The sequence below is a fragment of the Mytilus edulis genome, chromosome 12, assembly GCF_963676685.1.
Source record: "Mytilus edulis chromosome 12, xbMytEdul2.2, whole genome shotgun sequence".
Classification (NCBI taxonomy): domain Eukaryota; kingdom Metazoa; phylum Mollusca; class Bivalvia; order Mytilida; family Mytilidae; genus Mytilus; species Mytilus edulis.
This window is the reverse complement of record NC_092355.1, coordinates 68,955,929-68,983,341: the sequence shown is the minus strand read 5'-3', so window position 1 is coordinate 68,983,341 and position 27,413 is coordinate 68,955,929. Positions and strand designations below refer to the sequence as shown.

At 32.0% G+C, this 27,413-nt stretch overlaps 1 protein-coding gene across 10 annotated transcripts in view; it reads right to left on the bottom strand.

Moving 5' to 3' along the window:
* LOC139498999 (MYND-type zinc finger-containing chromatin reader ZMYND8-like) overlaps window positions 1–27,413 on the bottom strand; it is a 61,016-nt gene that overhangs the window by 26,855 nt on the left and 6,748 nt on the right. For 2 of the 10 annotated variants that reach the window (XM_071287639.1, XM_071287643.1), the window contains exons 2-6: window positions 24,298–24,412; window positions 22,285–22,338; window positions 18,390–18,644; window positions 15,682–15,813; window positions 5,796–5,850 (exon numbers count right to left, since the gene is read on the bottom strand). In XM_071287639.1, coding sequence (XP_071143740.1) covers window positions 5,796–5,850; window positions 15,682–15,813; window positions 18,390–18,596 — 394 coding nt within the window. In that variant the 5' untranslated portion in view covers window positions 18,597–18,644; window positions 22,285–22,338; window positions 24,298–24,412. Of the gene's footprint in view, window positions 1–2,933; window positions 3,318–5,795; window positions 5,851–8,900; window positions 9,007–9,099; window positions 9,214–15,681; window positions 15,814–18,389; window positions 18,720–22,284; window positions 22,339–24,297; window positions 24,497–27,413 lie in introns of those variants that run through there. The other 8 variants (XM_071287641.1, XM_071287642.1, XM_071287645.1 and 5 more) reach the window with 8 other exon arrangements.

Here is a 27,413-nt window from a genome sequence, read left to right as displayed (position 1 = left end):
AAAAACAATAAGTTATTAACTGGTACCTACTTACTTGGCACTGCTGGGCTCATCTGTAATAAAAACAATAAGTTATTAACTGGTACCTACTAACTTGGCACTGCTGGGCTCATCTGTAATAAAAACAATAAGTTATTATCTGGTACCTACTAACTTGGCTCTGCTGGGCTCATCTGTAATAAAAACAATAAGTTATTAACTGGTACCTACTAACTTGGCTCTGCTGGGCTCATCTGTAATAAAAACAATAAGTTATTATCTGGTACCTTCTAACTCGGCTCTGCTGGGCTCATCTGTAATAAAAACAATAAGTTATTAACTGGTACCTACTAACTTGGCACTGCTGGGCTCATCTGTAATAAAAACAATAAGTTATTAACTGGTACCTACTGGTCTCATCTGTAATAAAAACAATAAGTTATTAACTGGTACCTACTAACTTGGCTCTGCTGGACTCATCTGTTATAAAAACAATAAGTTATTAACTGGTACCTACTAACTTGGCACTGCTGGGCTCATCTGTAATAAAAACAATAAGTTATTAACTGGTACCTACTAACTTGGCTCTGCTGGGCTCATCTGTAATAAAAACAATAAGTTATTATCTGGTACCTTCTAACTCGGCTCTGCTGGGCTCATCTGTAATAAAAACAATAAGTTATTAACTGGTACCTACTAACTTGGCTCTGCTGGGCTCATCTGTAATAAAAACAATAAGTTATTAACTGGTACCTACTAACTTGGCTCTGCTGGGCTCATCTGTAATAAAAACAATAAGTTATTATCTGGTACCTACTAACTTGGCTCTGCTGGGCTCATCTGTAATAAAAACAATAAGTTATTATCTGGTACCTTCTAACTCGGCTCTGCTGGGCTCATCTGTAATAAAAACAATAAGTTATTAACTGGTACCTACTAACTTGGCTCTGCTGGGCTCATCTGTAATAAAAACAATAAGTTATTAACTGGTACCTACTAACTCGGCTCTGCTGGGCTCATCTGTGATAAAAACAATAAGTTATTAACTGGTACCTTTTAACTCAGCTCATCTGTTACAAGTTATTACCTAATGCTGTGCTCTTCTGTATTTATTAAGATGTTAGTATCTGTAAGTAAATCAATAAGTTATTTTTAAGTATCTACTAACTGGGCTCATCTGTTACTAAAACAACAAGGTATTACCTAATCCTTGAGGGGGTTAGGAGGGGTCCTGATCCCGAAATCCCGGGCTTAAAAACATGAGATCCTGAAGTCCTGAATTTAAATAAATTTAAATCCTGACAACCTGAAATTCAAAAAAAGAATTCCCTGATCCCGAAATGGTCAATCCCCAGCTTAAAAACAGCCGATTCCCAAAGTCCTGATAAAGGTCCTATCGCCCCTCATCCTTGCCTCATCTGTAAGTACAACAAAAAGACAACTTCTTACAAGTAAAGCATCATAACCTGATCCAGGACATAATGTAGTTTGAGAAATCTTCCCTTTTATTAGGGAGATACAGCCATCATACAGGTATATATTTATGCAGCTTTCATAAAATCAATAATCTGAAAATTTGGTTTGTGAAAATCATAGAATCTGAAAAGTGAGCTCTTTCTTAGTTTGGACAAGGTCTCAAAATTTTAGAAATAGAAATCTCTCACTAAATATAAACAGGAACTTGTAAACAAAAATTTGGATACGATTACATAATTTAGTATTACTACAGAAGGCTTTCATTTGACTTTGCTGTTTCCAAGAGTTTCTGAAATCCCTTAATCCTAAACCAATCTCAACATGCAATTGCCATTTCATTTTAATTTAACACCATTATGGATTATCAACAAGTATATAAATCGGGCCATTTTATGAATGTGGCATTTATCCAAAGAATAAATAACAGGTATATGTGTCAAAGTAAAATCAATAGTATTATACATGTATATAACATTTATAAATTTTAGTTTGTGTAACCTTTGGCCTGAATGGATTTATTTTCTGAAACTGAGAATTTGGCGAGCATATTTTATCTTGTCAACCATCTTATTTTGAGTAGTACTGAAAGCGTCATATGATAAATGGTATTTCAATTCTGATTGTCAAAACAACTTTCGAGATGCCTCTTCATAATGAAATAATTTGATACATGATTGTAGGCATTAACATCATGAAGTTCTCTGAAGATAAACTTCAGTATATATATGTAAAGATGGTTTGTGTTACCCCTTTTGAGATATTGAATATAATTTACTATAAACTGATCTTTTGCAAGAAATCAAGGGTGAGAAAGCGGCTGTTAACTTTGGCGTTGAACAGTTTTAGTACACGTATGATAATAAGCTGTTTTAGGCATTTTTCATTAGAAATCATATCATATTTATTATTATACCGGCAAGCAAGATTTGTAAATTCTTATAAAAACATGAAAATTTTGCTTATCTTGCTAAGGGATTAATATATCTACTGGCTTTAAATGTAAACAGAAGCTGTTTTGTTTTTACTATTTAAATGACTTGATAAAATGAACATCTTGAAAAAAACCTAAGTTTTACAGATAAGAGGCAAATCATATGAAAATTTACATATTATTGGGAGATTTGTCTCGTGAAATGGATTATAGTCTCAGTCGAATGAGATATATTTTTTGGGAAGATTCATCAGAAATTGGAGTCACTGTGTCTCCAAACATGGGAAATATTACATAATGTAACTAGGCATTATCTTAAAAGTTATTAAAATAATAATTAATAATTAAAATATTATTTCAAAACATCTATTTTGCAATCAACTCCTAAAACTTAGATTCAATGATATGGAAAATATTTTGCCTGTGTTTTGTTTGATCTATTTTATGTAAGTTGATACAAGATCATACAATAACGTTTCTATGACACCAAGATGTGATTATCTGTTTGTGTGTATTTTAGGTTTTTCTCTTGATCTTTTTCACTTACTTAGCCTAGCCATTTGTTGACACCTGTTTAAAATTGAGGTCTTCAATAAGCTACAATGTCTTCCAATTAAATTAAATGTTCAACACTATTTATGTGAACTTTAATAAGTCATGCCTGAACGACTGGGCTAAGAATAGATTTATCAGCTCTAGGCAGAAATACCGCTACATATAACTAGTGACTGATTTTAAAGTGGCAGATCTCTATAGTCACATGACCTCATTTAATGTAAACTGTAGTCTGCTATCAAGGAGATAAACTACACAGTAATGTTGTTGTGAAATGAAGAGGTATCCAGTGGGGAAATTAATCAATTCTTCATGATCATCTGCAAACAAGAAATAGCTTTACATATTTTATAAACAGACAATTCTTATCTATGTTCTGAAAAAGAAAGCAAATGACATTAATATAAAACATAATAATATTATTAAACACTAAACTGCAAAGTAAAATAAATATGTTTTGAAGGGTGGCATTTCCTGAAATCAAGAATTATACTGCATGTCGTCAATCAACTACATCTTCAAATTCATGCAAAGATAAACCATATATGCATTTTTTTTTTAAAACACATGTCTATACGCTTTATTTTGTAATCCAGAAAGAGTAAAAAGATGCAACTATAGCATGTATAGGGAAATAACAATGTTTGCTAGGCAAAAATGAACCATCTTTAAATTCATAATTAAACTTTATCAAATTGTAGCTGAAAGTTTAAAATAAATAATTATGGATTCAAAAAATTCTTTTATCTTTTTTTTTTTGCACCTCTTTTCTGCAGAATATTTTTGTACACATGTACATGTTGATGCGATGATGAAACAAACAAAATCTTAGCAGATTATTAGATATCTTTAATATACATTAAGAGTTTGTCTTCCATTGAAGTCCATATAAAGACCTTTTGCTTCAAATATTTACTCTTTCATTGATATTTAATTCAGGAGTAGGGTACACAATTTATCTATTTAAAATCACACAACCTGTAAATAAATTTAAATACAACAATTCTTGAAATGAAAATTGATACATTTTATGAACATCAAATATAACTGGACAAATTGTATCGGAAGTACAGTGCATCAACCAACATCACTACCTAAAATTAAAAAAAAAAATAGTAATGGCTGATTCTTTTTGACGATGGATTGGAAGAATTTTAACTGATTTATAATTTGCCTAATGTGAACTAACATTTATACAAACGTTGCGATTAGACCTTTATTTTTGCCAAATTTTATCATTATCAGGACATTAGTGATTCATTTTTTGTGATCAGGGAATATTTTCTGGAATTTCGGAATGACATCCCTTTTTACCTCTCCCAAAATCTCTTCTATCTATTTTATTTTCAACCTTGAGTCAGTTTTTATCATAAAAGCATATTTTTTTCCAGTAATTTTCAATCTCTTTTATTTTAATTGTACTAGCCATTTTAACATGCATTTTATGAATAAGGGTAAATAGAAAGGAATGATAACTGACCAAAAACTATTTAGATTTCAATTGAAACCTTTTATAATTGAAAGGTATTAAGGTATTCATTGTTGATTAAAGGTGTGCTTTCAGCAATACTGGGTCAATTTAATAGAAATATGTCCATAAAATGTTGTTCTATTCATAAAGTTTTTGATAAAATATTTCTAAAATGTGTAACAAAAATCCTCTTTCAGTCAGTTACAATACAATTACCTGATATTTCTTGAAAAGAACACAATGATTTTGACTGAATCCCCTTTATCTCTAAAAATACTTAAAATTAAAATTGTTTTATTGTCCTCCAAATGAATTGGCACACCTAACAGGGATATTTCTTGTCCTTTGTTTACTCTCAGGAATATAATCTACAACAGTACAGGGTATTGTAGAACAAAACAAATATCAAACTATTAGTCAAAAAAAAAATTATACAATTCATTAAAAATACTGCATATCTACCTCTGACATGTAAATTCAAAGTTCTATACAACTATCTTGAGCTGCATAAGTTGACCGAAGGTCAAACACTGTAAACAATGTCATTACCTTCAAAGAGGGAGATCTCCCTCTCAGCTATCACAGCTGAGTGGCAGATTTTGCACCAACTTCATTTTCAAGTGAAATAAATGACCTGTGAATAATCTGTTTTTACTGTGACGTAATCACATCAGCAGTGTGACATTGGAAATAAACTCATTATTCACAGAAAATTGCACAATTCAAAATTTGTCTATAAGGTGTACTGAGAAAATAGCTTGAATTTACCAATTATCATAAATTTAAAAATTAGTAGATGCAATGGCGGATCCATCGGGAGGAGGGGGTCCCTTTTTTTGAACGATCATGGAATTCTAATGTGGACTTCTGGTTGGAACCCCCCTTTTTTGACCGATCAATGCATTTAAATGGGGACTTATGGTTGGAACCCCACTTTATCCTGGGTTGGGACCCAACCCCTTTTTAAAATGGCTGGATCTGCCCCCGAGATGTAGTACGATTCCAAAAGAAGCCATAATGACTAGAAGATATTTAAGCAATTTTTCATTACTTGTTGACATAATGCTATTTTTGCTTCTTTTTTTTTTTTGTACTAAGAAAAAACTCTCATTTGATAAATAATTTGAACATGTTGTTAATGTTCTCTCTATGACTTCTGTCTCGACTCGAATAAATTATAAAATGCTTCAATTTCAAATGTAACAACATCATACCAATATACGACCAAAATATTTCTAATTTTTGCGGTCGTATAAAAAGATTTAGAATTTTCTTCTCTTTCTGACCTATTGACCCTACACGTTCTAGGAACCACAAAACATTTTTCTCATGGACATCTATATTTTCCGAAAACTGTTTTCAATTTTTCTATTAATGTCATACCTCTACTAGCAGATGACTCCCTTGAACTTTGACTCATTTTTAATCTTCTACCTTCCTGAAAAAGATAGCAAAAGATGTTTAATTTGTCATATTTATAATTACTAGATAAAAGAAGATGTGGTATGAGTGCCAATGAGACAACTCTCCATTCAAGTCAATAAACATGTGAATGCTATCTCAATAGCAAACAACCCATAATTGTAAAATATAAGTGCATACTGTGGATTTGTTTATTTTCGTAGGTATCAATTTTCGTGGATTGAAGAAAACTTGCATATTCGTTGATATTTGATTTCGTGGTTTTGCCAATCTCTGTATACAAAACCTACTGAAAATATGTTATTTGTTTAACATTTGAATTCACAGTTCAGCTGTACCCACGAAACTCACGAAAATTTGTATCCACCAAATAATAATGAATCCACAATATTCTAATAGACTATTTTCATTACCTACTTTTGACTCCAGTTTATATTATTTTTCGACAGGTTACCTACGACATCCTGGTACTCGGTCAATTAAGAGCAGTCATAATAAATAAAATCAAACATTGAGTTGGTGTATTTTGAGGGGAAATATTACTATTTTCCGATTACTTTGTCGTTTAAAGAAAATACGAAGCAGTATATTTTCCCCAAGAATTGCACAGATTAAATAAAAGCTTGATGTTACTTTTTCACGTTGCTCTAACTTGACATGATACCAGGATGTCGTAGGTAACCTGTTGAAAAATATAAACTTTGAGTCAAAAGTCGGTAATATGAAAATAGTCTATTGTAAAATAACTATATATGTATATGGAACATTTTTTATTCCAATTGGGTTTTTTTTTCTTGGAAAATATTTAGAACAAGGAGAGAATATTCAATCTCTAAATGTTGATATGATTGTCCCCCCCCCCCCCCCCCCCCATCTTTCTGGGTTTCAACACACCATGTAATTTATTGAATTTCATTATCAAATAACAACTGAAACAATAAAAAAACTCATTTAAAAACTCTGCAGCAATCTGCAGTTTATCAATTTATAATTCAATGTCAATTAATCATACAAGATACAGACAAATATGTCAAATTGAAACAAAATTTTATTGTCATAACTGATAATCCACATGCATAGGAGATGGCATGACTCATTATCATGTTATCCATTTATCACACCAATAAATTAAAGACAATTTATAAATCGGTGCTTGTTATATTCTTATTTTTTGGGGGTCATTTGGGGATAGTATAAAACAAAGATGATATACAGCGAAAAAGGACAACCACTAAATTACAGGCTCCTGACTTGGGACATGTGGGAGAGGAACATACAAAATATGGCAATGTATTTCTTGCAATTATGTAAAATTGCATCATTTGAGAACTATTTTCTTTTCATCATGAACTTACATTATTTTTTATATTTCTGTATACATTAATGCTCCCTTAATCAATTTGTTTAAAAAAAAAGACAATCCAAGTCATATAAAATCGTTCAAAATGTTGACAGATGTCCACAAAATAATTACACTCACTCAACATTGGAACGGAAGTGACACACCCCTAAACGCACGAATGATGTTCACTAAAACCAAAGTTTTTGATGGAAATGCATCAAACTCGAAAGTTGTCTATTGAAAACTGATTAAAATTAGTTTTTGTCAAGTTCACAGGGGGTCTCATTGGGGGGGGTTCTGATCCCGGATCCCCCTTACTGTTTTGTCAGATTCCTGTATCCCGCTTACACTATGTACGCAAGCAATTCTAATTTTTTTTGTCACTTCCCGGGTCCTGCTAGACCTCATTTCCCGTTTTCCCGACACAATAATTTGACTTTTACGTGTCACGCTTACAAAAAATCGGCAATCCCGCGTCACGCTTAGACCCAAATGAGACCCACTTCACAATTAAAATGAAAGTCAAACCAGTAAAACAAGCTACATCATAAGAATGTAAAAGAAAACAAACCTAAATAAACGCTTTGATATATTAACCTGGAATATAAAATAGGGAAAACAATTCTCATGACTACATGTATATTGGATAATATCCTCAAGTAACTCAAAGCTTCAAATTACTTGGGGTTTGACCTTTCCTGCAGGCCCGTAGCCAGGAATTTCCAAGGGGGGTTCGTTGGACTCATGAACTCGACTTTAACACTCACAATTTGATTTCAAGGGGGGTTCGAACCCCCTGGCTACGGGTATGTCCTGCATGGTGAAAATAAATCACTTTGGACAATCATCTAATGAATATTTTTGTATCAGAATTTACAACAAAAAATAAGTATTCAAAGCAAAAACATTTTCAGAATTAAAGGCATGTTGGGGGTGGGGAGGGATTTTTTTTTTAACCAAATATGAAATTTTCATTTTACTTATAATTCTAACAACTTTTAATGCAACCATCCACAATTAAACATTTCTCACTCCCATCAACAGCCCTGATTTAAAATGTGGCCAGTTAATTTTTCTTTTTTCAAAACCACACAGAATTATTTTTGCTCATTATATTACATTTACTTCTGCAAACATCAATATAAATGCAAAACCTCTATATTAAAAAAATACTATGGCTAGTATATAAATGTTTAGTATTTTTAAATAAAAATTCCGATAATAGAACGTTTTTTCCAATCAGCAGAAAGTACATTAATACATGTCTGCAAAATTTTAATCCTGGAATTTATGATGACCTCATAATATTCAATGACAAGTTATTTAGTCTATGTATTAAATGTCTCTGCTATAATCTTACATTGTAAATAAACTATCAACTCAATGATGAAGCAGGCAATATATTATTGCTTATATACTTTTGTATACATTGAGTAAGTTTTCGAATTCCTTCACCAAAATTTAATAACTGAGGTTAAAAAACTTTACTATGTACAAAATAGTGTATACAGAAAACTAAATTTTTGTAAACAAAGATGTATAATGCAACATGTGCAAAGTATACAATTATTTCACAACAAACTAAAAAGTTACTTCAAATAAATTAATAATCAGCATCAATATAAATAATAGACAGAAGTTATAAACTATTGAAATAACAAGCTTAATTAATTCGCAATAATTAATATAAAATAATACATAATACACATCAGTTAAACAGATACCTTTCATAACTATACACTATACATATATTCCTTCTCATAATAACAAGTCTAGTGTCTATTTATAAACACAATATTACAAGATCTAATCTGGTGTTATGATATTGACAAAAATACTACAGGTGTAAATTTCACAATGTAATCAATTACACAGGTAAGCATGATTCAATACACATAATACAATACAATGCATTCCTCTTACCATGTTTTTAAATTACTTTAGAAATTAAGATTGTCTACACTGCTGCAGCATGCTTCTTCTGTGTCAGCCATTTAATGTCAGATGACCTTCACACTGTGTGTGGATTATTTATGAGTTACACAGCTGTGATTAGTGGGCGGAGCTTGATTTGCACAATGCCATAGTTACAGAATTTTAATTGGACAATTTTGGAAGGGCTCTCAACATAGTATTGACTATGTTGTGAGGCTCTAAATGGGAATTATAGATGAGTTAAATGTGAGAAATGGTTTTATTAATTTTTTCTTACAAAATAATGGTTAATCAATATTTTAGATATTTTGCTAAAATTAGCGTAAACATTCTTTTTCATAGAGAAAATTAAGTAAGCCTAATAAACAACTAGGATGTTTTAAGATAAAACCTTACTGTACAGAAGTGTATTTTGTTCAAAGAATTCTTTTCTTATATCAAATATGATAACTTATAAAAATTTTGAATTTAAACGATGTTTCTGAAATACACTGCAGTTTCCTAACATAAGAATTTGTTTCAGACTATTCTAATATTTATGTATACATATCAATCTTGGTATCATTACGATCATTATTTTGAACTTACAAAAAAATAGCCTCGACATATGTATATGATTGATTGATTGTTGATGTTTAATGTCACTTTCAGATCTCTTGGCTTATATATTATGGTGCCAATTAAAAAGAACGAAGACCTTTGGGAGGAAAACAGGCAATTCTAGTTATTTAAGATCAGAGTTGATCACAACGGGTAACAAGACTGTTTGAACTTACAACCTCAGTGTTGACAGGCTAATATGATTGCTGAAGACGAAATACAGACCATTCAGCAACAATTTAGGCCTATGCATTATAGAGGGGGGATAGGACCTTTATTGGGACTCCGGGATCTGATGTTTTTAAGCTTGGGATTTCGGGATTGACCCTTTCGGGATCAGGGAATTCTTTTTATCGACTTTCAGGACCTCGGGATCTCATGTTTTTAAGCCCGGGATTTCGGGATCAGGACCCCTCCTACCCCCTCTCATTATATAATACATGAAAAAAAATTAAAAGATCTGTCAATCAACATGCTTATATTTTCTTAGAAGACAAGTTTCGTCATGTTTAACTTGTATTTATTTAACTATCTATTTGTGGATTCAATTATTTTATTATCATTCTGTTACAGTGTATATCTGTGTGGTTACTTTTATGTGGTTTTGGTAGATTATCTTTTTACAAATCATTCATCAAATCTATGGAAAAATAAAAAGATGTCATTTGAGTGCCTATGAAACAACTATCCAATAGAGAAAAAGAATGAGAATGTTAACAACTATAGGTTAACATAAAGACTTCTACAATGAGCAAACACTACAGTAAAGTTAGCTCTTAAAGGCTCAGACATGAAGCTATGTTCATTTTATAACTATTCAATTAATTGATGGGATTTGAATCATTCTAAGTTACCTATTACATGCTGAACTAGACATTTTTCCAATGATAGCATACGGTACTGTAATAATTAAATAAATTTATTGGACTTAGATTAAACCTCATATCAAAACACAATTTGGTAGCTATTCTTCAAATGCTTATGACATAAACAAGTTACATAAGAAAGGGTTGTTGACCAATAAATATTTGTACATATAAAACATGGGTCTCTTTTATTTGCAATACTCAAAATATTAGGGTGTTCAACTAACATATAGTGCACCGAAAAGTGGGAAGTATTTAGTAAATGGTAATCAAATACCACTTTTTTACAAATCATGACTTTGCCTTTAGCTTTCATTTTGATTCCAGGTTTGTACCAACTCAGTCAAGAATTCATATGACAATTTTTGGCCAGTTTTTATATCTGAAGAACAAAAGACAAAACAGATGAAATGAAATTGTCAGGTCTTAATTGTTACCAGATTATAATTTAGTAAGCCAGACGCACATTTTGTCTACATAAGACTCACCAGTGACGCTCATATCAAAATAGTTATAAAGCCAAACAAGTACAAAGTTGAAGAGCATTGAGGATCCAAAATTCCAAAAAGTTGTGCCAAATACGGCTAAGAATTAAAGATGATCAAGTTCAAACTGGGATATGAAAATAAAAAAACAGGTAAAGTCAGAACGAATTTAACCAGATCTGTAAAATCTCATCTTTTAAAATTCATCATTGTTATATATATATTATAAAGCTGATACTAAATTAGAAGTCAATCTGTTTAGTTTACCGATGGTAGACCTGGAGATAATTGCTTTAAATTAATAATACATTTGATGTAGTTCATACAAATTTATTTATCTAAACAATTCATAACAAATTGAAAAAAATTTAACAAAGAATTCAATATGACCTTGAACATTTTATAAAATACATCTTACAGGTACTTTATCTTTCAAAAGCTTTTAAAGAAATATTCTAGAAAATAGTACAGAACATCAAGGACAGATAATCAAACTCCTGATAGCTCTGTACAGTATTTCTACATAATTGATCTGTATGGCTCCAATATGACTAAATAAGTCAATGTTACTTATAATAGAATAAAAACCTTCTCTTCAATTGGTCGTCTTGACGTAACCAGTTCTTCTTCTTCTTATGTCATTAGGGTTCAGTGAGAATGTCAGCAGTGGGTCACAATCTTCCCATGAAAGATGCAGTGCCTCAGGCTTCACCAAATATGTGCCAGTTGCCAATGATCCTTTGTGAAGAGCACAATTAAATATGGTTAGATCTCAGATAGTTGTTTTTTTAATGCTTGATGACTACTGACTTCTTTATTAACTTGGGAATAAACTGAATATTGAATTTTCCCAAACTTATATATGCATGTCTATCTCATGTATGTGTAACCACCAGCCTTGTATGGAAACACGGAAATGTTAAAATCCTGTCAACTTCAACTTGGTTGATGAGGCGGTTTCATAGGAGTGACCATAGCTGATATTGGGTATAACACCTCTGGCTGTGTCCATGAACTTATAGGTGCAATAATTCATTGAAAACCTGAGACTATAACAACTCCCAACTTGGCTGATGAGGTGGTTTCAGAGGCATGAATGAAGATGACACTAGATATAACACATATTGCTGTGGCCACAAACATATAGGCGCAATATTTCACTGAAAACCTTAAACTGCATCAACATTAATCTCCACATTTTTAGGAAAAGCTGTCTACCAACTTGTTATTGCAGACAGACATCTGTATGTTGTGATAACCATCAATATCTGGGATGTTGATGTCTTTCTGTTATAAGTGGAAGTGGTTTGGTCCAATAAAGATGTTGACACTATAAATATAAAAAAATATATGTCAGAGTACTTTCAATCAATCTCAAGTCCATTCCATCAAGCAATAATACATTAAAAATATTGATGTCCCTAACCCTTTATACACAACTTAACCTCATTCTTCATTACAGATTGAAAGAATTAGTCAAAATTTGTTTCATGGGCATACAAAAAAAGATCAACGAGGATGCAAATATCTTGTTTTAAGTAAGGACAAATCATACTTTGTAAATAAAAAAACAACATATCAGATTCCAACCAAAATTTCTCTTAAAATTGAGAATGGAAATGGGGAATGTATCAAAGAGACCACAAACTGACCATAGAAAAACATCAGCAGAAGGTCACCAACAGGTCTCCAATGTAGCGAGAAATTCCCACACCCAGAGGCGTCCTTCAGCTGGCCCCTAAACAAATATATGCTAGTTAAGTGATAATGAACGCCATACAAATTTACAAATTGTACACAAGAAATTAAAATAACGCCATACAAATTTACAAATTGTACATAAGAAACTAAAATTTAAATAATACAAGACTAACAAAGGCCAGAGGCTCTTAAACTGATTATCAAGATGTTAGAATTATGACTGATATTCAATCATATTTCTTACCTTTGAAGAACATGATTGTCAACAGACAATTAGTATTCCTATGGGAACCAACTGTGCCCCTTTTCTTGCAAACTTGTGCCTTTATTCCTGTAAGGTGACTTCATTCAAAAACTTCTAAAGAAATATGGAAAGAAGCTGGCCAAAATCTTTAGCCTCTTCTGATATTATATAAACAAGACCTTTCACAGAATAATTCAAGGTTTAGTGATTATGTTGGTTTCTGTCTAGCAACATTTATAAGATACATGTACATGCTTCCTATGATGAATTATTTGAGAGAGGGTTACTGCATACAAGGAAAGCTGTTGAAATAAGGATTCCTCATGGTAAAGTAGAAACATCCATTCAAAAGTTTTTTGGTCACTATCATAATTTTGTTGGTTGTTACGGAATAACGAGAATATCTGTGTGTTTCACAAATGACCAATAATAATATGGTTTCTGATTGCACATGAGATGTTCCCGCTCTCTAATATACGATTTCACTACTGTTGTGACGTTATCTTCGTTAGAGTTCCAATACAAGTATCATTGTAAGCAGAGATTCTTTTACTTGGCATTAATTTGTGTCTAATGCAACCACTCTACAATAAATATGCTCCCTTATAAGAGCAATTCATCACTAAATTTTTACTTGGAAGGTGTATAATCACCATTACCAATAGTGGTGAAGAAATAGTTTACCTTCTCCATGAGCACCTGAGTTCATCCCTAAGGTTCTTGTACCTCAATCTTTAGTTTTCTGTTTAGTTTGTGTGGACTGTTATTTGTCTTACTGTCAATTTTTCTTTTCTGTTTGGTATGTCTCTTTTTTATTGACTTCCAGTTTTTGATTAATCCCTGCCAGGGACCCTGGTCATTTTCTCCCTCTCTTATAAGATGTCACACTACACCATGAACCTTCTTTAACATGTTCATAGGATGATTATTGGTGTTTTAACACCATTTAAAGCCACACTTTTGGGCTTTGTGGCAGTCAGTTTATATTGGTGGAGGAAAAACAACAATCCTAGATAAGAATCAAATGCACCCACACAGACACACTCACAACCTCAGTATTGACTTGCTACTGATTACAGTAGTAGAACTACTTAGACCACAATGGCACTTGGCCATTGAGGCCCTGCCACCATCAAACTACCAGCTGTGTTTACTGTTGACCAATTGTTGCAATTTCCAAGATGTATTATTGCCCTTCTTACAGAGAAAATAAACATTGTAACCAGCAATACAGGTTCTCCACATTCTGTGGGTACAACTCTGGCAAACACTGACCTCAAGCGACTCCCAAAAGCAATAATTTCCTGTTTCTTTGGTGATGTGTTGTGAGAGGAGTTTGTGAATTATACATGTACCAGGATGTAAGATGAATTGTATTATTATATTTAGTTGGATTCATTATTCCAATTTTCATGGTTCTCATTGGTTAATATGAACCACAAATTCAAATGTTCAACTCAATACACATACTTATTTTCTATTGGCTAACACACAAATCTGTTTCTTTTGCTTGATTCAAGTAATGAAATCAAAGTTATCAGACAAAATTTGATATATTGATTGAATGGGTAACATCTAGTGGCAGATATTGCATGCATATTTATTTATCAATATGCTATTACAGTGTTTTCACTAAAAAAAATTGAAGGTGAGTCAAGGTGCTGGTCATTTTTTAACAGGACGAGACCAAGTGAGAAGATGAAATTTTATTACTATATGATTCTAATCTTTTAAGTCCACTTTACCAAATAGAGACCTACTGTAAACCATCAATCATGATTGATTTTGTGAAAAGTAAAAACAAATTTAAATTTTTTTTTGCCAATATTTAAACTCTGATCTACCCTTTAATGTGGTACCTGACACTACAGGGAGATAACTCTGTAAAAATCAGTTAAACGTTTTAATCACATTGTATTGCCAAGGAAATATTAAGCTTCTGAATGATTAAAATTGGTGTTTATTCAACTGCTACGTCTCCAATGAAATTTTTTCCAAGAAAGTGTGTGGTTCAAAGTTTTTGAAATTTTTATATTTTTGTTAAAGGTAAATACTTGGTCAAAAATTTCGAGAAATTAAACGAGCCAAATTTATTTTTAGTCAAGGTGTTAGGTACCACCTTAGTCCACCTAAAATTCATAAAATGGTGATATAAAAATTGATGCAGTTAGCTAGAAAGGGATAAAAACGCCAAAAAAACAGTTTCCACGAAAATAAGTTGGTATACAGCAATAGTCTCTTTTCATATTACCAAATAAGAACGGGTTCTATATTTTATTGATAGGTGACCTACTCTGTGGTAAGACATCCTGGTACTCAGTGAATTACGAGCATCCAAAAGAATTAAAATCAAATATATAAACAGTGCAATTTGGGGGAAAAGTTTACTGCTTTCTGATGATTTAGTCACGTATAGAAAGCATTTAAAAAGAGTAAACTTTCCCTCAAATTTGTACCGATTAAAATTTTGAATTTACTTATTTATGTTGCTCTTGCTTGACCAAGAACCATGATGTCCAACAGCAGAGAAGGTTACCGTAAACCTGTCAACAAAATATAAATTATTGAGTCAAAAGTCGGTAATATGAAAATGGTCTATCATAATTATTGACTAAATATCCATCACAATTCACTATAAAATATAAGTGAATAAAAATAAGTGTTTTTTTGTTACCTCAATCAGCTCTAGATCTCTTTTCCTTGCTTCATATCTGATGTCTACTCTGGTACTTTGATCAACAGCAAATATTGTGGGTACTGCATCTGGTTTAAGTCTAGGTCTAGGTGTATGGCCTATCAACTCAGTCTGTAATTTAATGTAGTACTTGTTAGTTAGGTACCATATACTATAGAGGGTTATTTTTACGGGTGTAAAATTTTGCGATTTTCATTGAATAAGGTATACAATATATTTTGGTGGTTATCATTTTGGCGAATTAAAAACTTTTATCTATACCTTTGCATGTGCCATTTTAAATTGGCAGTATACAATATATTTTGGTGGTTATCATTTTGGCGGATTCAAAACTTTTATCTATACCTTTGCATGTGCCATTTTAAATTGGCAGAATTTATTTTTGGTGATTTTGTTATATCCGCAAAAATAAGCAAAAATTTGCATCCCCCGAAAATAACCTGCTATACAGTAATATAGTAATGGGGTACTTACATAAGAGGTCTCTAAACACATTAGCTCCAAATGGAGCTTTCTTTAGTAGAAGCCATATTCATTTTGTGAAACAGGGGGAAAATGTGAAAGCATAAAAATATAATATATGCCGAAAAACATATCAGGAGCAGCATCTGGTGATGTCTCATAGCCTTAGAAGGTTACATGTAAAGTCACATTCTTTTTCACTTTTATCATCTAATCAATATAATTAAAACTAACGCACTCGCTCATTTTTTTATGCTTGGTCGCTGCTTGGTTTTACTTTACACTTAATTTTAATCAACCAATCATCCTTGCAGCTTTTATGAAACCTGCTAAGGAATTCAAAGTGTGAAGCCAAGCTAATCACCGTGTATCATCAGTACACCAGATATAGGTACTAACAAGCAGGCGTGATCAATTTTGACATCACACGGTAACGAAAATCTTTGCTTTGTTCACAAAATATCAATGTGGACCTCAACTCTAACATAATTGTTGTTTTAAGAAATTATTTGGTTGTAGGTTGATGATGAGAGATGTCTCATTATTATCCCCAAACAAGAACGATTACTATAAACATGTGCAAATACTTGTCAAAGAAGTTGGTACTCGTCTCATCCGATATAATTCCATATTCATTGCAACTCTTTTTCTGATAGATTTAGGCCACTGTGCGTATGTAATAAGTATAGCTGTATCAATAATTGGTATTGAAATCTTTCATGCATATGTGTTTTCAATATTTTATTCTGAAAAGAATCGTTGTGTACGATGTTTAGCCGACCACATAAATCCTTATGTATGGTTCATAGTTAATTTGCTGCACACTGTTCACAAAAACTTTATTTTCATACTCATACCCAAAAAGTTTCAAGTAATGAGTAATCACAGGTAGGTTTATGATTGGTAACTATTACTTTTGCCCTGTATTAGCTTTCTTTTAGATAAAACATGTAAATGTAACACCAATTGTATCAAAATTATAAGTTGGGTGTTGACATTCACAACTATTTGCGCATTTACAAGTTAATTGTTCTTAATAGAATATAAAAGTAGTCTTATATATAGGAAAAAAACGATATGTAAATTATTTTGAAGCATTTGAGAAATGTACATTAAATATTGATAAAACAAAACAAAGATTTTCGTTACTGCGTCAGTTCAAAATCGATCATGCTCGCTTGGTTAGTACCTATATATCTGCTGTACGATGATATACGGTGCTTATGTCACACACTTATCAAAACAGTTGTTCTTCAAACATCCTCATTAATTGGTATTTAAAGTGAATAAATTCAAGATTGATATTCTACCATACCCCATCCCCAAATCTAGTCTTACTGTGGATTCATCATTATTCGTGGGATACCAATTTTTGTGGATTTCGTTGGTATTGGTGAACCAAGAAATTAAATGTTCAACGAAGTACAAATTATCTAAAGGCTTGTATGAGGACCTCGGCAAAACAACTAAATTAAAAATCCACGAACATGCAAGTTTTCCTTCATCCACGAAAATTGGTACACACGAAAATAAATGAATTTACAGTACCTGTCCGGATCGGATGTCTGACTGATTTGAAAAAAAAAAAAAAATGGGGAAAGTGTTTACAGACGATGCATCCACTTGCACATAATGTTATAAAGGGACGTAACTGAGTACTGTTCAAGTGAGGCTACTTAAATTTGAACTTGATTGGAGTATTGTGGTAATTTGCATAGTTTATAAGTTATAACATTAAGTTGAGGCATTAGCTTAAGTAAGAGAATAGAAACAAATATTTCAGCAATTTTTCCGTTTGTTGAGGTAAACTAAAGTCACAGAGTTGAAACTAGAAATTCAGCAATTTTTTTATTTGAAAAGGTGCATAACTCTAGAACAGTATAAGTGATGCTACCTAATTTTCAAACCTGATCTGATTTTTGTGGAGACAATGTGTGTAGTTTCATTACATTTAGTTGAGGCAATTTTAAGTTAGAGAAACAAAGAATTCACATTTTTTTTCATTTGTAAAGGGACATAATTCTAAAATGGTTTATGTGATACCACCAATATTACTACTTGATCAGTGTTTTGTGGTAATAAGCATTGTGTATAAGTTTCATAAAATTTATTTGAGGCAAACCAAAGTTTGAGAATGGCTTAAAAATAAAAACGAAGACATTTAAAATAAATGATAGCACTTAATAAAAACAGTTTTAACTTTGTCAGAAAAAAGTTATAATTACCATAAAATTCAACTCATAACTTGACGTTTCAAAATGGTCGCTACACACACCCTTGTGCCTTGAAGGAGTGAAACTGTCATCTTGAAGGTTAAGGATTCGCAGCCACGTCTGGTACAATTCTTTCTGTTTTAATGGGTCTGGAAACTTATATAAGCTTGCTCCTTTATAATAATAGCCAAAACAACCAAACACTTGGCAAGTCGACATTTTGATACTGAATAACGACCTTGGTATGTTATGCTTCTTTTTTGGAACCTTGTGGTAATTAGATATCACATGATCATTAGTGGTATGAAGCTGTCAAGATGTGGTTTCACTGTAGGTATTTCCCTTTAAGATAGTCAGATGAAGAAATCTACTGGCAATTATTTTTGTGGTTAACAACATTTGTTGAATCAGGAAAATTGTATTTTTTGGATATTTGATTTCCAGGTTGGGAAAAGTCTTCACAATAGAAATGAATGCAGCAGTCTAAGGGTTAAATACAGTACCAATAAAATCCAGGAAAAAGTTGGTATCTTACTAATAATAATGAATCCAAAGTATTTCATTCACTTTTTTCATTTTTTAATAGGAAAACCACAAATTTCAATCTTGAAGGAAGTATCAATTGTCAATAGTCTTGAAAGCACACTTTAATAAATCTATAAAATCAAATATAGATGCCCAAAAAAACATAATTTATCATTATTCATTATTCCGCAAAAATTAACACTATAGTACACTCAAGAAAATAAATGAAGCCCCCAGTATTTAGAAAAGTGCAATAATATACAACTTTGGACTAAAATAAAAACATTGTTGACTTTTGAAATGACAAAAATCAGAGGAAATAGTATGTACAGTGCAAAAATCACTAAAATGGCAACCCAACAATGCATGGTAACAAATATTTAACAAATAGGTGAATATTAAGCCTTTTATGATGGAAAAGCACAAATGATGTATAACAAGGTCTAAGTCATTGTCTATCTTGACAAATTTTGTGAGTGTTTTCAATAGATTTTATTTTTGGTATTTTAACACAGCTTTTACATGTTTAAGCACTGCTTTTGGACTATTTCATGGCAGCCAGTTTTTATTGGTGCAGGAAGCATGAATGCTGGAGAAAACCACAGCCTTCAATAGGAAAACTGACAATCCTAGTCAATTAAGATTTGAGTCAAGTGCTCCCGCACGAGTGGGGTTTGAACTCACAATCTCAATGTTGATTGGCTAGTGATTACAGTAGTAACTACTTAGACCACTCAGCCACCAAGGCCAATAGAAGATATAACTAACCAGATGCTCCGCAGGGCGTAGCTTTATACGACCGCAGAGGTTGAACCCTGAACGGTTAGGGCAAGTATGGACACAACATTCAAGCTGGATTCAGCTCTAAATTTGGATTGTGATTAAATAGTTGACACAGCATAGGTTTCTGACACAGAATGAATGTGTTCTAATGAACTTAAAATTTTTGTTTCTCTTAGAGCAATTCACTATGCTGTTCAATATTAATCCTCTCAAAAAAATGTTTGAAGAAATTTTCTTTTTTATTTATGAAATTTCAAATGAGAAAAATTGAACCCAATTTTTTTAATCACATCCCCCTTTCCCTTATTCCAAAACTAATCTCAATTAAAATTTCTAATGGAGTTTGCAACAATAACTACTCATTTAAATACATCATAAAATATTAAGATGTAAAAAAACTGCTTGTTATCACTGAATGGTAAAGATTATTTTAATTTATCAGTTGGTAGTAAAAAGTGAATATACATTGTATATTGTATATAACAAAGATTTAAGTTGATTCTGGACAAAGAAAGATAACTCCAATTAAAAAAAAATCTTGCTATTGCTCAATATTTTGCAATTAGATATTTCTTGCTTACTATTCTGGACAAAGAAAGATAACTCTAAATAATTTTTTTTTTGATATTTCACAATATTGTGCAATTAGATATTTCTTGCCATTGCGCAATACTGTGCAATTGAAAAGACTTGCTATTGCACAATACTTAATATAATAATTTTAGATCCTGATTTGGACCAACTTGAAAACTGGGCCCATAATAAAAAATCTAAGTACATTTTTGAATTCAGTATATCAAAGAACTTCAAGATTTCAATTTTTGTTAAAATCAGACTAAGTTTAATTTTGGACCCTTTGGACTTTAGTGTAGACCAATTTGAAAACAGGACCAAAAATGAAGAATCTACATACACAGTTAGATTTGGTATATCAAAGAACCCCATTTATTCAATTTTTGATGAAATCAATCAAAGTTTAATTTTGGACCCCGATTTGGACCAACTTGAAAACTGGGCCAATAATCAAGAATCTAAGTACATTTTTAGATTCAGCATATCAAAGAACCTAACTGATTCATTTTTTGTCAAAATCAAACTAAGTTTAATTTTGGACCCTTTGGACCTTAATGTAGACCAATTTGAAAACGGGACCAAAAGTTAAGAATCTACATACACAGTCATGACAGTTAGATTCAGCATATCAAAGAACCCCAATTATTCAATTTTGATGAAATCAAACAAAAGTTTAATTTTGGACCCTTTGGGCCCCTTATTATGTTGGGACCAAAACTCCCAAAATCAAACCCAACCTTTCTTTTATGGTCATAAACCTTGTGTTTAAATTTCATAGATTTCTATTTACTTATACTAACGTTATGGTGCGAAAACCAAGAAAAATGCTTATTTGGGTCCCTTTTTGGCCCCTATTTCCTAAACTGTTGGGACCTAAACTCCCAAAATCAATACCAACCTTCCTTTTGTAGTCATTAACATTGTGTTTAAATTTCATTGATTTCTATTTACTTAAACTAATGTTATTGTGCGAAAACCAAGAATAATGCTTATTTGGGCCCTTTTTTGGCCCCTAATTCCTAAACTGTTGAGACCAAAACTCCCAAAATCAATCCCAACCGTTCTTTTGTGGTCATAAACCTTGTGTCAAAATTTCATAGATTTCTATTAACTTAAACTAAAGTTATAGTGCGAAAACCAAGAAAATGCTTATTTGGGCCCTTTTTGGCCCCTAATTCCTAAAATGTTGGGACCAAAACTCCCAAAATCAATACCAACCTTCCTTTTGTGGTCATAAACCTTGTGTTAAAATTTCATAGATTTCCATTCACTTTTACTAAAGTTAGAGTGCGAAAACTAAAAGTATTCGGACGCCGGACGACAACGACGACGACGACGACGACGACGCTGACGCCAACGTGATAGCAATATACGACGAAAATTTTTTCAAAATTTGCGGTCGTATAAAAAGACAAAGTCTTGTTCAACAAAACATGAACAGACAGGAACGAATGTATAGTAATATATTGTTGCATCCATTCCATAAAACAAGTACTATTGATTAATTAATGTATGAACCTATAATCCATTACAAGTATTAGCCTTTTCAAAAGGGCTATAGTCGTCTCTTAACTGATGAAAATGGAAAGTGCTCTTGCTTTGTAGATTAATTCATTTACTAGAATAGCCATGTGCATCAATCATCAAATTTTACCACACACATTATAAAGTAGTATATATCCTTTAACGTTGTTGTTTACGAAACTCCAGAAGATTTGGCTATTTATAGATAAAAGTTACCTGTATATCAATAACATGAATATGCATGACTAATCACCAGGCAAAATCTAATTGCTAAAATAGATAGGACAAATCCCATACTCTACGGGATTGAGGGACATTTACTAGGTTTGAATTGTCCTAACCAATCAATAAACTTTGATTGTTCACGTCTCGTAATATCTTCCAATCAGATAGTTAGAAACATTCACGCACTGACTGTCCATCATTCAGTTCTTAATATCGACTCCTAGGAGCCAATAATAAAATCTCTTCATTTATTACATCAGACAAATTTGGTACTTACAAGTTACAGTTAATCAATAGTCACCATTGGCAAATATTTTGAATGCTGCTACACCTGAAAATACATAGAAGAAGGGGATATCAAATATACAGTGGAATCATTATTATACATGGTATACCAATATTCATGAGGGGGAGGACAGGGGGGTAAATCGTAAACAAACTTAGTATCGCGAGCGATTTATTTTCGCCACATTAGCGAGTAGAAAAATAACGTGAATATAAATCGTCGCGAATATGTCAATCTTTGATCTTTCCTCAATAAACTTCATCAGGTAAATCAGATAATCGCGAAATTAAATAGCCGCGAAGTGGTCAAGAAAGGGTAAAACGTGAAATAAAGTATCAGTAAAAATAAGTTGGTTTACAGTACTTATACTGTTTTATTCTACCAACCATTATGCTGCAATTTTTCCATATAACAGGACAAACTCTAGATCAGTGAATGACTCACTGCCCAAATTTTTCAAACTCTGCATGTTCTTGTTCTTAGAAATATGTAGGAGTTCCACAAAATTTGGATAAAACAAATTTAAGTCATTTGTATGTCAGTCTTCGCGCTGAGTGGCAACCCAGGCTTGTAAAATTGCTCTCGGGCCTGTAAAAATAACATCTCCAGACCAACAGAATCTAACTACCGGTACAAAAAAAAAAATTGAGCCCGGGCCTGTAGATTTAACAGTTTCTCATGAAGAATGGTAAGTTAGAGTGTATAAATGAAAATAGTATGGTTGGTAATATGGACAGGCACAAGGATAGAAAGATGGTCAAGGTTAACATTAAATGTCCCCATTGTCTATGACAGAGGCATAATAAATGGTGAAGACACAGATGATGCCCCCACTTGCATATAATGGTATAAAGGGACATAACTCAAGAACTGTAAAAGTGACACTACTTGATCAGAGTTTTGTGGTAATAAGCAATTTTTATAAGTTTCATAACATTTAGTTGAGGGAAACCATTTGTAAAGGGGTATAACTCTAGAACAGTAACAGTGGCACCTGACAAACATGGAACTTGAACTTTTGTCTAAGATAAGGAAATAGTCTCCCATTATTTTACCAAATAAGAACGTCATGTCTTGCTCAAGCTCGGACATTTCTATAAACTATGAAATATACCAAACCCCATACCCGTAGCCAGGGGGGTTCGCAGAATTCTGATGACCCCCTTCCCTGAAAACAAATAAGCACTGTTAAAGTCAATGTTCTGTGTTCGAATTGTGACTCTTAAAGTTGAGTTTGTGAGTCCAACGAACCCCCCCCCCCCTTGGAAATTCCTGGCTACGGGCCTGAAACCCTAAATTTACATATTTCAGCCTTTATAATTAATTAAGTGTTTTGTTTTACAAATAAGTCTTGGAAAGTTATTCTAATGTTTGCTTTAGCACCTTCATTTCAATAAGGATCAATGTTTTTTTCTAAAAGCTACCAGGTTTATCTAGACAAGTGTTTTGAATGAAACAGTATCTATTTTCTTTTTTTCCCTGAGATCAGAATTACTTTTGCTCAGTTGCAAGAAATATGTATTGCTATGAGGGTTCCAAAAAGAGTTACATATACCATAATTGCTTTTGGTTTTTGTTTGTAGACAATTTGATCTCTGGTGGATTAAAAGTTGTCACATTGGCAATCATACCATATCTTCTTATTTTTATATCCATAATACTAAACCACTGTAATGATTATTATCGTATTAATTGAGATCAAAAGTAAACAAATATTCTCTTTTTAAGTTTTGAAAAATATTTTTAAATAACAATTATCACATATGCATAAATAAATTTGGTATTTTTATCTGTTCTGATTACAACTAGTTAATATCCCATGGGAGGTTCACATACATGTGTGTTCAATTATGATTAAAACTCATTATTATTACAGTAGAAATATTTGATTCATTTACTTTCAAAGAATATATATTATCTAAACATTTTGTGTACGGTTTATATGCATACTATAACAAAGCTTACATTTAACCTCAGAGGCATTTAACAATCTGTGTACTTTACCTGTGTGAATCTAATGAATAGCTGTAAACGATTTTCTGTTTAATCCTTGTTCACACTAATCTCTGTTGCTATGGCAATATCTGTCAGCCCGTTAATGTAAACAATCAACCTCACACTGAAATAAAGATTGAATAATCATTACAATGTGCAGCTATTTATAGCTTTAACTTTGGTAACAAGATGCTCTCATAAGTGAAGTCTATATAATCATGATACTTTTTTCTGTGCTAATTATCCTAGTTATAAAAAGACTGGAAATCAAATAACAAATATGGGGATCAGGTGACCATTTTTTTTTCTTCATGATACTCATAATGCAAAACTGTATGAGAATTGTAACAATTAAGATAACTATTGATATGTATCAATATTAATGAAGGCACCTTTAGTTTATCAAATATCAGTCATTCCCAAGGTTAGCAAACATTTGGAAAAGAAATGTGAAGATAGGACTGGTCCTTAAAACCAAGGAATAATTAAGCTTCCCGCTATAGTCCTATAATATATAAGACTCCAGAGTCCAGAGGTTCTTTACATTCATGACATTCAAAGTTTTTTATTGGCTATTTTTTTTACTATCAATGTTGTCTGCGGTTCAACATTGATAGTAAAAAAAAATAGCTGATAAAAAACATTGAATGAAAATGTTATGAACCTCCCGAATCTTACATTATAGGACTTTATAAAAAAAAAGATGCAGTATGATTGCCAATGAGACAACTATCCACAAAAGACCAAAATGACACAAACATTAACATGATTAACAACTATAGGTGATCGTATGGCCTTAGCTACATAAAACAGTGTGCTCAGGAAAGTTAAAAATTTCAGATCCTCTAGTGTAAATTATAACTGAATTTTTGATGGATCACTAATCTCTTCTTTTTTTAATATTTTGACATTTCTATTTACTATATAAAAACCCTGGTTATTAAAAAATAACACAGATACCTGCAGCTGCAGACTTATAATTTTATACAACAGACATGCTTTTGGTCTACAAAATATTCATCAGTCAGAATGAATAAGTAGAAAATGTACCCATGGGACAAAGATGATGCCCCGCTTTCTTACAACGTTTTGAAGAAACATAACTAAGGACTTCATGTAAAAGGTCTAAGTGCCACCCATATTCAAACTTGATCTAGTTTAATGGTAATAAGCACTCTGGCCACTGTGTACTGTGGATTTATCATTATTCGTTGGATATCAATTTTTTCGTTGGTTTTGTTGTTACAAGTGAACCATGAATTATAATATCCAACAAATGAAAAATCAATAGGGTTTGTATGAGGGAAGTCATAAATGGGGGTACCAAATACAAACACATCATTGTTTACACGCTAAACACTACAGACAGAATTCATTCAGAGGAAAATTCTACTGGAAATCAATCGAACAACTTTTCTGGCCTGAATTTACAATCATGCAATACACTGTAAATGACATCATTTAACCATTTGTTTTACTGTATTTAACACAAGCATTATGACATAGGAAATTTGGTACAGGTAAAATTAAATGCATGAATTTGAAAGTTTTTTTTAGTGCAAACTCATAATAGAAGTATACAGTATAGATCAATAGATTACAAGCTTAATCTGAACAAAGCTAGCTCAATAAAATAATTAAAATTATTAATGCAACAAATGGCACCAGTATCAGGTTTTCAATGATTAAAACTTGCTTTGATAGTAATTTTAGCAGTGATTTTAATTCAAATAATTTTTTCAGTTTTTTTCCAGAGATCATGGATTCACAATAATAAATGCAAGCATAAACTTCTCAATTTACAATTCATGATGCTAACAGTGCTGTAGTTGGCAATTTGATACGCACATGCAGATTTACTGGCAATGTTCAGCAAACAACTCATAATTCTGTAAAGATGAGTATCCAAATTGCTTCCATGTTTAAATTCACATTATGTAAATCATAAATTATGTATGTGCCTGTCCCAAGTCAGGAGCCTGTAATTCAGTGGTTGTCATTTGTTTATGTGTTACATATTTGTCTATCATTTATTTTTTTGTATACATAAAGCCGTTAGTTTTCCTGTTTGAGTTGTTTTACATTGTCTTATCGGGGCCTTTTATAGCTGACTATGCGGTATGGGATTTGCTCATTGTTGAAGGCCATACGGGACCTATAATTGTTATTGTTTGTGTCATTTTGGTCTCTTGTGGACAGTTGTCTCATTGGCAATCATACCACATCTTCTTTTTTTTTTATACTAGTTTAAGTTGAAAGTGTTTTAAATAAGGGTTATATCTACAAGAATGATATGAACCTAAAATTATCAATGATCCATGCAAAAGGAATAAATGTAAGATGAACAAGACATATTGCCCTTTCAATTATTCAATACACCAAATATAGTTGACTGATTGCTTTTAAGTTTTAGTGTATGCAGGGATTTTTATAGTGACACAAAATTCTTGATGTATGTGAAAAACTTTAAACTATGAAAACTAAAGCTTGACCTACAAAACAAAAAAATAAGTTCAAGGTCAGATATATTAGTAAATTATTTGCATTTCTTATTTATTTTGTGATGTAATAGATTTAAATGTTAAAGTATATATATAAGGTGATACCTAATAGTACAGGGAGATAACTGTAAAATCAGCTAATTGTTTAATCACATTGTATTGTTACGGAAATATTAAGCTTTAGAATGATCAAATTAATGTTTGTCATACTGCTTACATTATTTTTCTGTGAAAGAGTGTGTTTTTAGTTTTGTGAAATTTAAAAAAATTTATAAAAGGAGCATAGTAAATATTTTGTCAAAATTATTAAAAAAAAAATTACAAGCCAAATAAATTTTAGTCAAGGTGTTTTGCTACCACCTTAAGCACAGTGAATGAAAAGTTCAACTTGGTAGAAACATTTCCTAGCAAGAATGTGTCCTTACTGCTCAGTACATGGATGCCCTTACTCGCACTATCATTTAGTATGTTTAGTGGATCGTGAAAGTGGGGTCAACTCTAATTTGGCATATAAATTAGAAAGATCATATCATGGGAAACATGTGTACCAAGTTTCAAATTGGTTGGACCTCAACTTCATCTAAAACTACCTTGACCAAAAATTTGAACCTGAAGCAGGACAGG